Source organism: Paramisgurnus dabryanus, chromosome 2 (genome assembly GCF_030506205.2).
Source record: "Paramisgurnus dabryanus chromosome 2, PD_genome_1.1, whole genome shotgun sequence".
NCBI classification, from domain to species: domain Eukaryota; kingdom Metazoa; phylum Chordata; class Actinopteri; order Cypriniformes; family Cobitidae; genus Paramisgurnus; species Paramisgurnus dabryanus.
This window is the reverse complement of record NC_133338.1, coordinates 10,044,706-10,058,617: the sequence shown is the minus strand read 5'-3', so window position 1 is coordinate 10,058,617 and position 13,912 is coordinate 10,044,706. Positions and strand designations below refer to the sequence as shown.

Genomic DNA, 13,912 nt, shown 5'->3' with positions numbered 1-13,912 from the left:
ATTTGCATGTACACTTGAAGTATAAGTCTAGAAAACTACTAGAATACTCATGAGTTCACTTGCAGTACAAATGAAGAACTAATTGTGCACTAGTTGTACACTTAAAGTTGACTACTCTTACACTTATAGTACACTTAGAAGTATACTTCTATATACTAAAAGTGGGCCAATTTAGTCCCAAGCGGTATTCAAGCAGTACACTTACAAGTATACTACTAGAACATAAATGTTAGTACACTTACTACATAAAGTATACTTAAAACTATACTCCAACATTACTTAAGTATTCTTAATAAAATTAACTTGAAGTATACTTCTTTTCCGTAAGGGTTACAAAGAATGTTTTTGACCATGTCCATCCTTTTATGACCACCATGTACCCATCCTCTGATGGCTACTTCCAGTAGGGTTATATATATATATATATAAAACCCCTGCCAGGGTAAGTATTTAAAGAAACGCCAGTTGCAGTGTTGTCGTGTAGACAGTAAATCCGGGGTGTTTGCCTTGCAACGTCACTTTTGTTAGGCTTCTGATTGGCCAAGTAGGCTTTATGATTTGATTTATATCACCGTCTGCTGGTATGGCATGCTCTTGACAGTGCGTGATCACGTGTTTTTGCGTGTTCATGTAGGCAGATATTTCTTTTAAAACCAAGCATGTATGGAGATGATTTATTTTTAAATTGCAGGAGGAAAAATACCTGTGTCTGTGTGGACTAGACCTCAGTCTTGAGTCAGGATGATGACAGTCCCACATGTTTTGTGTTGGTAGCACATGGCTTTCGTGCTGTGTGTTTACCTGGGTGTTTCCCAATGTCAAGGAAGGGTCCTCGGAAGCCAGAATTTCGAGGATGTTAAGTCATCGACATCTGTCAAAGGACTGTTCCAATGTCGAGGATCCTCAGAATTTCTGCCAAGGACTAAGTCCTTCATTCGAGAAATATCCCATATACAGGAAAGGATGCATATGTGTAGCCTTCGCTTTGAAATCACCCACAATCTTATGCGCGCAGCACTGAAAGCACACCTTTTCACTGACGTAATGACGAGCACCTGCTAGCCTGTTCAATTTACATGTTTTCCGAATGCTAAAGAGGAGCCTCGCCTATCCTCTTAAGGAAGTGATTTGTAAGGGCCAGTCCTGCCAAGGAAGTATCCTTGACATTGAGAAACAGCTCCTGTCTCGTTTCCGGACCCAGACCCTTTTTTACCTCGTTAATCACCTCATTATTGTTTTATCATTATCACCTGTTGCTCTCTTGATTTTCTCCCTAAAGTATACAATTGGTTTTTGTCATTTTTATTTGAAAGAACGTTTAGAGTTCAAGTGGGAGCAAGACCCTCATTGTCAGGATTTGCTGGCAAAGAACCCAAGCGCAGACAGAGATGGAGAAAACACTGATGACTTTAATGAAAACAAGAAAACAAAAACCCACGAGGGGGTAAAACAACAATAACAGATAATACAAAAACACTAACAAGGCAAGACTAGACTAAACTATAAACACTGAGCTAGACAAGAGCAAACACTAACAAGACTTGACTGGATTGGATATTAGGACTTAAACAGGAACAATACAAACTCCATGTAAAACAGACGATCGAGCACAGGACAGCAAACACAAGGGCATTAAATAGGGGAGCAAATCAAGAGGGGAACAGGTGACATGAATCAAGCAATTATGGGATAATTAACGAGGAAACAAGGGGGCGGGGTCAGGAGACGAGACAGAAAGCACATGGCAATGAAAAAACAAAGCCAGTGCTCTCACACAAAACATTGGGCTGCCATGATCCTGTCACTATGACTTAAAACTGTGACTTGAAGACAGGACCATGACAGGACCCTCCCCTTAAGGTACGCCACCTGGCGTCCCCCAAGGGAACACACTAGACACGAGACAAGACATACTGGGAAACAGAGAAAAACCAATAAAACATAATACACAAACACAATGGCAAACAACAACTTACAATAACAGGGTTGGGGTGACATAACAAAAACATCATTAAAGGGAGGGGGGGTGGGGAAACAAGAAAGTTCATCGGGGATGGTCCAGGCTGGGAAGGACTGGGCTTAGAACGGGAGGTCCGGAAAGGCTTAGTGGGAGTCCTGGAAGTGGGGTTGGGGGAAGACACGAGAGGAACAGTTCCAGGGAGGACGAACTGAGGTGACGTAGACCCAGGGGGCGCTGCATTCGGCAGCTGAGACGGGATAGTGGGCGCTGCATCCGGCAGCTGAGACGGGATAGAGGGCTGCGCAGACGGCTGAAGAGGCTGTGGCTGCGCAGACGGCTGAAGAGGCTCCGGCTGCGCAGACGGCTGAAGAAGCTGCGCTGGCTGGCTGGTCAGACGGCTGTGGCTCTGGCTGCGCTGGCTGGCTGGGCAGACGGCTGTGGCTCTGGCTGCGCTGGCTGGCTGGGCAGACGGCTGTGGCTCTGGCTGCGCTGGCTGGCTGGGCAGACGGCTGTGGCTCTGGCTGCGCTGGCTGGCTGGGCAGACGGCTGTGGCTCTGGCTGCGCTGGCTGGCTGGGCAGACGGCTGTGGCTCTGGCTGCGCTGGCTGGCTGGGCAGACGGCTGTGGCTCTGGCTGCGCTGGCTGGCTGGGCAGACGGCTGTGGCTCTGGCTGCGCTGGCTGGCTGGGCAGACGGCTGTGGCTCTGGCTGCGCTGGCTGGCTGGGCAGACGGCTGTGGCTCTGGCTGCGCTGGCTGGGCAGACGAGGTAGCCACGGACGGCGTTGCAAAGGCAGAAAGTTCAGACATAGATTGTGACATCGAAGCTCCCCTCCTTCACTTCTTCTTACGAGGTCGCGGTGCAGAGAGTGTGGCAGGTGGAGGAGACACTGTGGTGGGCATGACAGGTTCAGAAGAGGATCCCTCTGATGCTGACTCCCAAGAGACCCTCCGCTCTCGCTTACCCCTGAGGCCAACGGACTGGACCGAGCTTTCAGTGACTGGAATGGTGCCTAGCGCCATAACACTAATGACGCGACCCTCTGGGATGGGAGACAATGGGCCGGAATTGGATCTAGCTGATGCCTTGGCAGTCTGGGCCCGTTGCCGCTGTTCGAGGCGGTCCACCATCTCCCACACAGTAAATTTGCCAGAGTAAAATTTACTCAATTTGAAGAAAATTTTACTCTACAACAGATAACATTTGGTCCCTCTCTAAAAAGAGTAAAAGTTACTCTTTTGATAGAGTTGTTTTTTTAGAGTTAATTATGCTCAATGTAGTGTTAATATTTTACTCTGTCTTCTGATATTTGACTCTATGTAGTGTTTTTTAAAATCAACTCTAGTACCATATTACTCCATTCAGAGCTACAAAAAAATTGACTCTGCTACAATTTAACTCGATTTAGAGAAAGTTCAGATTTACTCTGTCACAATATCCTTCTCCTCCAGAGTTGTTTATCATCAATTTTGAGTGAACTATAAAGAATAACCGACTCAATCCAGAGTTATTTTTCTGAATTTTTCTGAATTTTTTTTACCCTCAACCAGGTGGACAATGTAAAATATCAGTCTGAAAATAAAATATTTCAGTAAAATTTTATTTTTCAAGCTTTTGTTAAAACAGCATATAATATCTCATTTTTTTCAAGCTTTTGTTAAAACATATCAATTTTGTTTTTCAAGCTCCTATTTAAAACAGCATCATTAGAATTTATGACAACAATACTTATATAATATAATAATAAAACAGAGGATATAAAAAAATTACATGAAACAATATGGTACAATAAACAAATCAGAATCACAACCATAAGACATTAGAATGTCAAACAACTTGTAGTGCAAAATATCCTTAGTTTCCAGAACATAAGGTGCTTCTGTGGTATGTGAAACTCTGTAAGCATTAATATGTTCAACTAAACACAAAGTTTTTAATGCAGTTGTCATTAACAGGATGTGCTCATCTTTGATAAAAACATTTTGGATCACATGAAATGCAGGCATGTCATTTTGAACTTTAACACAAACCGCTAACCCTGCCCGATAAGTTACTCCACAGCGTTTGACCCATTTCACATTTAGGACCTTAGTCCACATAGGGACATTTAATTTCTCAGCCATCTCAGTGCCAACTTCCATTTCATTTAAGGGAACCATTTTTCCAGGACCTAATTTCATCTCATTTGGATCAAATGTTTGCCAAATGTAAGCCATTTGGCACTGGTGTTTCTTTGCTAATGTTAGGGTTATGTTTTTGAAGCTTTTAAGCTGTTTTTTAAAAACATTATGCTTTGCTTCATAACGCATGCACCAACAGTGTAGTAGTGGTCCAATTTTCTGCATACAACTGGGATAATGGATGATAAAATGATGCTTTGGCAACAAGTTCTTATCAGGAAACAAATGCTTAAACAAACCATGGTGCTCTGCAATGAGGTGTTTCAAATAAATGGTGATACCAGAGGATATACTTGAAGAAAACACTATATTGACTATCTGAAGCAATAAAATGAACAAATACCAGTGCTGATCATTAGGACAAACAAGATCCCCAAAGATGATGGGTAGATATCGCAGTAAACACCAGCTCTGAGTGGCATTTAAGCCCAAGTCATTGGAACCCTCTCTTAAATATACACCAGGAGGTTTGTTGTTTTGTTCCATGAAGCCATAATTGAAACTCTGAATTCTTCGGTGTACTTCTGCTGATGTGGTGTAATTGTCAATCAGATGCTGAATGAGTAATTTCATCTCATATTGTGCGATCCCTTCTAAAATATCGTGCATTATATCAACCGAAAAATTTTCAGTGGTGTGGAAATATTGCAACGAATTTAAAAGGCAAGACTTTTTTACTCCCATTACATAAGGTAGACTGGGATTGTTCTGCATTCTTTGGCAGTGTTCAGCATGAAGTTCTTTAGTTCGCATTAACATCTTTGGACTATCTTCACTGAACACTGTCTGAAAGTCTTCTTTTTCCAGTAGGCAGAAGCGGCAACAGTACCTAGCACTAAAGGATTCCACAAAACCAAATAAGGAGTGGACACCAAGGTTGTCACCAGTAACTTGGACAATGGTTCCATAAACTGTATGATCAAGTAATGGAATCTGAATTCCATTGGTTTCCAGTGTTGAAATGTCCTGGACAAGCGGCTCTAGTATTTTATCAAACCCATATGTTTTGATATCTTGTGCATGAAATAAAGCGAGTAAATGGATATTTAGTAAACTTGAGTTGTATTTGGGGGAAATATTTCTAAGGGTAAAATAGATGGCTCCTAACTTGTGTATTCCTCGTTTTGATCCAAGGGGATTTGCACATTCAAATTCATCAAAAAATAGTTGGATCTGAACTGCATCTCTTTGTTTTGAAAAGAGCGCATGATTCTTAAAGAATTCGCCATCCTGTATGTCATAAAGAAAATTTGGATTTTGTTGTGAATCTCTCACCATCATATCTTTAATGTTAGGGTGCTTATAAATGGACTGTAATGTCTCAAGAATGGGTATATATACAAATTTATCCTTAACAATAGTTTGGGCAAAAGTACCGGTTGTCCTGTTACGCCGTGTAGCAAATCTTGTTCCAAGAACATATTCAACAGGATCTATTTTTCCCCATTTCTCTGAAAAGTACTGCATTCTCTTGCTCTCAGTGTTTAATGACACAAAAGGATTTTGCATTTTTTCAAAACACTGATCAATCTGAGACTCAACAACACTTTTTATGGGCTCCTGTAAAGATAGGCTGTTTTTCAAAGACTCTTGAGTTTCACTATGGATGTCTCCAACCACTTCTTCTAAAGCATTAACAACATAGTTAATAGTTGTCTCTGCGACACCAGCAACTTTAAGTTCGGCTACCACTGTTGCACAACTGTTTACTATATTTGTTTTTAGGAGTACAGAATCACAAGGTGAATCTTGGTTTGGTAAAACCCCTATATCCCCTACTGAAATGGAGTTGGCATTGGATGGGCCTTCACCAGAATCAAGGCATGACATGTCAGTTGCAGAACACTTGCTGAGATGTTTTCTTAATCCAGAAAAACTATTGTAAACACGTGAACAACCTCTATGAGCACATTTTAACTTAAGTCTTCTTCCTGAACAAAGACCATGAACCAACTTAAAGTGCCTTATAAGGGCATTGGCACTAACATGCCCCCTTTTACAAATAAAACAAATCATCTGCTCACTGGAGCATTCTAGCTCTCAACTCAGCCACTCTGGGATTCACCTTGGTGGTTTCAACATCTATATCATACACAGTGGTTTGCAGAAAGGTATACACATTGTTAAGTTCCTGACAGTATGAAGTCCCAAATACGAAGTGAGCTTTGAAAAGCTCATCAACACAGGCCAGTGAATTACAGGCCTTACAAGGTAGAGCATGTTGGTCAATTACAATAAACCAAGACTGGATCCTACTTTTCATTGGCCCAACAGCAAGTAGATATGGCTGAAGGCTCTCTCCAATGCCATCCAAGTGCCCTTGAATACTGGTTCCGGCCTGTGAAAGAATAAAACTAATTAGTGCTAATGTGACTTCATTTAAAACAATATACAGCATGAATAAAGATACAGTGATGTCTTGCACCAAAGTTTCTGTATTACATACTTCGAAAAGATTACAACAGATTGTTACTAAGTATGTGCTTAAGTATAAAAGAATAGCGAAAAAAATTGTAAAATAGGTGATCTTGTCTGAGAAATAAGCAAGTTCAAGTTTACACAATAAACATTATGAAGTGGTGTCATTTTATCTGCTTTATCAGTAGCTTCACCTTAATGAATTTCACAAGACGATCGCATGCTTGTCTAGCTGAGATCTTTCCTGGTCTTTTGCGGCCTTGACTTGAAAGTGGCAAAAGGTGAACCAGCATCAGAATTGAAGACATGTCACTGTCCCAACCTGGACCATAGAAAATAAGAACAGCTTTTAGGTTTGTTTTTTAAGTAGAAAGAGTCAAACATATCCTCATAATCACTACAACTAACTTGACTCAACTTCACGTGGAAGATGTGCCAGTATAAAAACATAAACCACTGCAGTACTTCAGTTTACATTGCACATAGGGGCTGTTTACACTTGGTATTAAGATGTGTTTTCATCGATCGGATCACAAGTGGACGAGAGAGACACATCACGTTTACACCTGGTATTTAAATTCGTCTCTTTTGTCCACTTTCGACCACTCCTGTCCTGAATACTGTGAGGGGGCGGTCTGTGAGACGGTGGGCGAGTCTCTCTGCTGTCATTCAAATGCGAGTGGGAGTAATTATGAGTTTATATGGACGCAAACTAATTTTATGTTGGAGTCCGCTGCTTGTTTAGCAAGTAAACATGCTGCACAGTGTTTTTACGTGTATATGTGAGAGCTTTCTCTGAATTTTAAGCGCCACTGATGAAATAGGATCGCGCAACTTTCACACGCTTTCAAAACGAAACTACGGAGATCAGCGGCTTCAGTTGTATCAATGAAAGGCTAAAAATAGCGCGGTTCACCGTGTGTTCACGTCAGAAGTCAAAAAAAGACGTAAAACTTGTGTTTAATACCTCAGATTAGATAAATGGGCGGAGAGAAGGCGGTCGCGTGTGGCTGTTCGAACACATTCAACCACATATGCGTTCCGCAACTCCAAAGCGATCCGATCGAAAATGGTTTCGACTACCTCTGGATGTGGTTGAAAGTGGACGTGCTCAAAACGTTTTGAACACTGTTTACACCTGGCATTAACGTCGTCCACTTGTGATCCGATCGATGAAAACGCATGTTAAACAGCCTCATAGATTCAGTATTAACAGCACATTCATGGTGAAGTCTTTATGTTTATAGATGTGTGGATGTATTGAGGTGAAACTACTACAGATACTGAAACAAGGTCATACAGTTAAAACTTTATTTACAATATGTAAACCATGCTTTTGTTCTCAGAGTCCCCAATTAAAACAATTTCAAACTGTAAATCTTCAACTGCCGTACTAGGCCCTTGTGCAAACCCAGCTGAAAAAGGAGTACACTTTAATGTCATGTCATGATTTTCACATACTAATTTTGTAAGTCATAAACATAAAAATATTTTTTAGTTCTTCTTAAGTGTACTTAACTGTGCTATTATGAAACACCATGAATATGAACTAAAATGTGCTTAAAATATATTCAAAAAATTATTTAGGCACCACTTGTAGTAAACTTGAACCCATCTTTGTGTAAAAGATGGATTTAAGTTTTCTACAAGTGGTACCTAAATACATTTTTAAGCAGGGATAGTATGTTAAAAGTACATTTTAGTTCATATTCATGGTGTCTCAAAATAGTACAGACAAGTACACTGTTCTTAAGATTATCTCAAGAAGTACAAAGGAAGATTTTTTGGTATATAAAGAACAAAATTAGTGCTGGAAATAGAGCACTCAAGTACATTATAAAATGTGTACTTTTTCATCTGGGTTTTCACAAGTGCCTAGTACATGAGTTGCAGATTTACAGTTTGAAATTGTTTCCATTTGGGACTCTAAATAACAAAGACATGGTTTATGTGTTGTTAATAAAGTTTAACCGTATGAGCTCATTTCAGTATTTAAATAATTTAATGTGAAGCACAATAGTTACCATCTTCAACTTCAGTGGCTTCAGCATTTTGGATGAGGTCTTGGACCTCACAAGTCTGTGTGAGGCCACGACTCTGTACAATAACCTTTGGTTTTATGTTGGTAGACCACTTCTCCAACAACTTTGCAGAGGTCGCATCACCAAATAGAAGTCCAAAATCTTGATCAATCTGTAAAACAGTAGGAATAATGCACTTTACCAGCTACAGCGAGACTTGTAACCAGGCAAAAGACAAGTGACCGATCCTGGGGGCAACGTCACTAAACACGTTTCTGCCCGATTCCACATGGTTAGACAACAGTATGATTAGAATGGTTCTACACGATGGTGGAAAATTACTCCTAAATTAACCCTAACAAGTCTGTGAATCTACAAAACATTTAATTTGATGTTTTCATGTTTAAAGAATTCAAGTCTTACTTACCAAGCCTGGGATATCCCGAAATCGTGGGAAAATTGACAGAATATTAGTTGACTCTTTAGGGTTGTGCAGCAGCTTTTGGCGATAGGTCAGTGTTAACCTCATCTTTTCCTTTACCACTGCATCGTCAGCTATATGCTTCATCAGGGCAATTGCTTCCTGACACTGACGCTCATCATTCAAAAAGCTGTCCTCTTTGTAGGGATGCCTGTCAGCAGTTGGGCCACCTGAAAGTGTTTAAAACAATATGGCAACAAGACACATTTATTACTTTTCTTTCCAAAGACACATTCATACCAAAACTAGATACATGACAGAAAAAAAAACATGCATATATCCCAGAGTGTTATTTCAATTGTGCCCAAAGTTAATGATTATGCAAAACATGTTTGAGTTTAAATAGAAAAGCTATTATATTTTACAGAGATACTGTGTAGCACATGACCTAGGTACTCAGGAAAATTAGCCCATGATTTTATGCATAGCCTCTATGTCAACGTGCATCATACACTAATGAACCTTATTGTAAAGTGTTACTTATTTTTCTTACAAAAATTGCGATTGCCCTCAGAAGGCCTTTATTAAAGCCATGTGGAAAACTTCTGTGAAGGAAGGATGCACTCTTTTGGGCTTCAAAAATGAAAGCACTACTTACTACCATTATTAAGCTTGGAATACTAAGAATGTTTTCTAATATAACTTCCATTGTGTCTGTATAAAGATGATGATCATATGTATCTTGGATGACAAGAGGGTTAGTCAATCGTGGGCTAATAAGTATAACCTTCAATGACACACTAATTTGAAACAAAAGACAATTTCAAGACGAGTCACACAACTGTTAAAATAAGTAAATAAGCAAGTTGTATAATAATTTGAGAAGTTAGTCAATGCCTTGCAGCCAAGCTGATAAAAGCACTGACTAAACGTCAAATAATGCACCTGTTTGTGGTTGCCGTGGGCGTTTCATCCGTCCCTCTGATGCTTCTTTTTGGAGAGTTTTTATTCTCCATGCCAAATATCCACTTCCATCTTCTGCATTGTAATAATGCTCCTGTGAGCAGAACAATACACCAACCTAGTAGTTTTACATTTCAAAATCCTCCTTTAAATATCACAAAGATTGAGAGGCAACAGCTACTTACATAACCAAGCTTGCTCCTTGGGTCAGCCAAGCATGGGAATAAGGAGATGACACCTTTTGCATATTCTTCCTTCAAACTTCGTGAAGGGCTTGTTCTACACACAGAAACATTTACAACTTTTACCATTACAACCCATAACATCATGAACACCAAGTAGTGTATGTACAACCTACCCATGTTCCTTTGTTAAATGTGCTACCAAGATTTTCACCATGTCACGTCTTCGGCCATCTGACAGACTTTTAGTGTGAGCGTATTCGTTTATGACCTTATCGCCTCCAGGGCTGCCCTTTAGGATATCTTCGATCATCTGGAGGGGGATGATGTTAAATAGAGCAGAGATGAGAAATTATTAACTGTATACTTTATACCCTAGTCAACATTTGAAGTGGATCAAAAAAGTTCAAAGTTACCCTAAGAAAATATTGGGTATTGGTTTTAAGACAAATTTAAAGACAAGTTTTTAACCCCTTTAAATGTTGACTAGTGTAGTTCCAAATATCCTTACATACTTAAGTGATAGGGCTGCACGATAAATCGCATGTGATTGTCACGCGCATCTTGTCAGTAATGCCGGTTCCTAGATTAGTATTAAATCGCCATTAGCTGCTTTCAAGTGCAGAGCCGTAGTTCACTGACCATCGGGGGCAATTTCACAATAATTATCGCAGACGTATCGCCTGCGATATGTATGCGATATGGCCCAGCTTGTCAGGGAAGTACGGCTCTGTTCAGTTAATGCCGCGCCATCTGAAAGCAGCTGTTGCCGATTTTATACTAATCAAGGAACCGGCATTACTGACGAGATGCGCATGATATCGCATGCTATTTATCGTGCAGCCCTATTAAGTGATTCTATTTAGATGTAATTCAGAGGCAAATTTGGGGATCCTTACTTGGGCTAGATGACGTTCCTCAGCTTGATTTTTTGCAGGAGCATTTCTAATCAACACTGCTGTGTCATCAGATTCTGACGTCCCCTCAGTATCTCCTAATGTGTTTGAGCTTAAATAATCTTCAATATAAACCATATAAATGGTCAGCTTATCTGTCATACAACTTTGATAGCATTCTATTGAGAATTAGTCCAACTGACATATTAACATATTTAAATCAGTTAATTGGTGAACACTGCTAAGAAAAAAAAAAAACTTATAATCATGTGAAACAATTTACCATCAAGGCTTGTTGTGCTTCCTGGAATGAAAATTTCCAGGACACCAAGGTCTGGTCGTGTCAGCAGATATTCAAATGATTCTTCATCGACCTCTGTCTTTGAGTCATCAAAGACTTTAACATTAATGGTCGGAAGATTAAACTTCTTGGCAACTGAAAAAAGACAAACCATGGGCAAATTGACAAAAGCCAGCAATGCCAAATTAACAAAAACAGTTATTTTTATACCCCATAAGGTACAATCATACACTTATATTACTATTAAAAAATGTTTTAGAGGGAAAGTATTACAATATTAATTCTTACCACATTCCAAAAATGTTTGAAATGTTAATGGTTCTGAAGAAAAAATGTATTTCTTGCTATCTTTAAACTTCACCCTGACAACGTTGTTGGTTTGCATCCTGAAAGAAACCATACAGACAAAGTTAAATAACATAGGTTACATAAGAAACAGCTCGCATTACCGCCTGCAAAGCGATAATGCACACATCAATATTGCTAACGTTAACACTTTACCGAGTCAGGTACATGTGGTGCAACTCGAATTGCCCGCCACATTATTGGTGCACAAACATTTGCTATCTGATTTCACTATCAATTAACATTCGTGACGTTTGTAATCCTTATGTTATATATATTTGCTTTCATTATAACACCGTGTCTAAAAGCTGTCTATACTGAACGAGACAAACCGACTATTGCAAAGCACTTGGACTAACCTTACAGAAAAGATAGTGAGAAACCTATTTGACGTCATTGCAGAAAATGTGCTGTGTCATGTCAAATTAATGTAAGAAAGCGATCTTAGTATTTAAAAAATGTGCCATCCGGAAACCTAACTGAGGCAAACGCTAACTTCACTCTTAACCGAGTCATAGACATGTGGTGCATTACTCGAGGTGCTCGTCATGTAAGTTTAACTTCACTTTACTCTAACAACGCTGTTGGTTTGCATCTTGAAGCAACCAGAAACACAAAGTTAAACATAATGCGTTGCATAATGAGAAACAGCTCACGTTATCGTCGGAAAATGGATAATGCACATCAAACTAACCTTAACTTAACTCTTTACAGAGTCAAATACATGTGGTACAACTCAAAACGCCCGCCAAAATATTAACTTAGTGGACAAACATTTGAAGAAAGGTCGTTTTACCGGTGTCAGTTATCAATGTGTTAATTATGTGCTTAAGAGATAACTTCTATAACTTACGTGTAACCTTAATTAACTTATATAACCTGTAATTAAGTTTTCAATTATAGCCCAAGTTAGTTCTCACGTGAGAAAGTTATCTCTGTAATATTAAAAAACGTGGCAAAATGATATAAGCTCAAAACAGAGGCTAATATTCTGAAAAGTAATAGTAAGATTTTGAAAATTCACTTACTTTACCAGCCAGCCAAGCAGAAAGGCACCTCGTCTTCCAAACCCTCAAGCAGCAGTGATCGATCGATCGACGATGGCCGTTACCAAGGGAGCCACAGTGAAGCCAATATTTCGATCGCCCTCTAGTGGCTGGATGCAGTGTAGGTCATAAAGCCCGCAAACTCCGTAAGTGAATGCTACGTGAACCAAACTTAAAATCTAATTACACTTTAGATAATTTTCCCAAAGATGGTTTCTGTTACTTTAGGGTTTTTTTAATAAAGTTTTTATTTTTAGGTGTTCGTTTTTCTTAAAAGTTTTATATCAATTTGTTATTAAATTAAAAAAAATTTTTTTGATATTGTTGTTTATTAATTTTTTTTACAATAAAAGTCTATCTAGGCCCGTCATTAATCTTTTAACTGTCTTTTAACATTACATAAACAAAAATTAGGAGGGAAACATTTTGAGGAGGAGTTACTCTGTTACACAGTTACTCTGTAATTTTGCTCCCACTCTACTGACACATTTTACCTTGTTCACTCAAAATTGAGCAAAAACAACTATTTTGGAGGAAAAAAAAAATTACTCTGGAAAAAATACTCCCCCACTTTTCCTGTGCAGTAGGGTAGACGGGTCAGATCTGTCCGCTCTCGCAGTGGTGGTGGATCATTCAGAGCAGCAATAAAATAGGAGTTGGCCAAGTTCTCAGGTAAAAAACACCTATTCCTTTCCATGTGTTCGGCAAAGTCTCTGAGGGGAATCTTCTTCTGAGGAGGAAACGGCCCGCCGCCAGTAAGTGTCTCAGAAATTAACTCGCTCCACCACTTCGAATCGGACATGGTGAGGGCTGTCTGCTGGGTTCTATGTTGGCTCGATCGTTCTGTCAGGATTTAGTGATGTTACGTTTGACACCGAAGCTTCGATGCTTGCTTCAGACTCGAAAAGTCCTTGCAATGAACCACTGTTTCGGAGCTTGTATCGTTACGTCACTAGTCACGTGAAATACGACGTCTGAAGCAAACACACTGGTTCATTTCTCTAGTGAACCACACGACATGCTTTGACAGCCCATTCCGGCGTTGACAGGTTTGAAACTTGGCGGCTTTATTTTTCACGCAAGTGAAGCCAAACCATAGAAAAGCTTTCTAAACAATTTTTGTGTACTCCAGCATCATCTGTTTCATGCGAGAGAATATTCTCCAAAGCTGGTGAATTTGTT

The 13,912-nt window shown here is 39.6% G+C and overlaps 1 protein-coding gene across 2 annotated transcripts; it reads right to left on the bottom strand.

Moving 5' to 3' along the window:
* Nucleotides 1-3,648: 3,648 nt before the first annotated feature.
* On the bottom strand, nucleotides 3,649-12,958 carry LOC135783551 (uncharacterized). Of its 2 annotated transcripts, XM_065294311.2 has the most exons (11): nucleotides 12,713-12,958; nucleotides 11,628-11,725; nucleotides 11,322-11,474; nucleotides 11,042-11,160; nucleotides 10,319-10,455; nucleotides 10,146-10,239; nucleotides 9,943-10,054; nucleotides 9,004-9,227; nucleotides 8,580-8,748; nucleotides 6,750-6,877; nucleotides 3,649-6,475 (listed from the first exon to the last, which is right to left on the bottom strand). In XM_065294311.2, exons 2-11 carry the CDS (start codon nucleotides 11,722-11,724, stop codon nucleotides 6,158-6,160), a joined length of 1,551 nt encoding a protein of 516 aa, XP_065150383.1. In that variant the 5' UTR covers nucleotide 11,725; nucleotides 12,713-12,958; the 3' UTR covers nucleotides 3,649-6,157. The 2 variants fall into 2 exon arrangements, with proteins under 2 accessions (XP_065150383.1, XP_065150382.1); XM_065294310.2 differs by having other exon boundaries at nucleotides 11,628-12,958.
* Nucleotides 12,959-13,912: the final 954 nt, after the last annotated feature.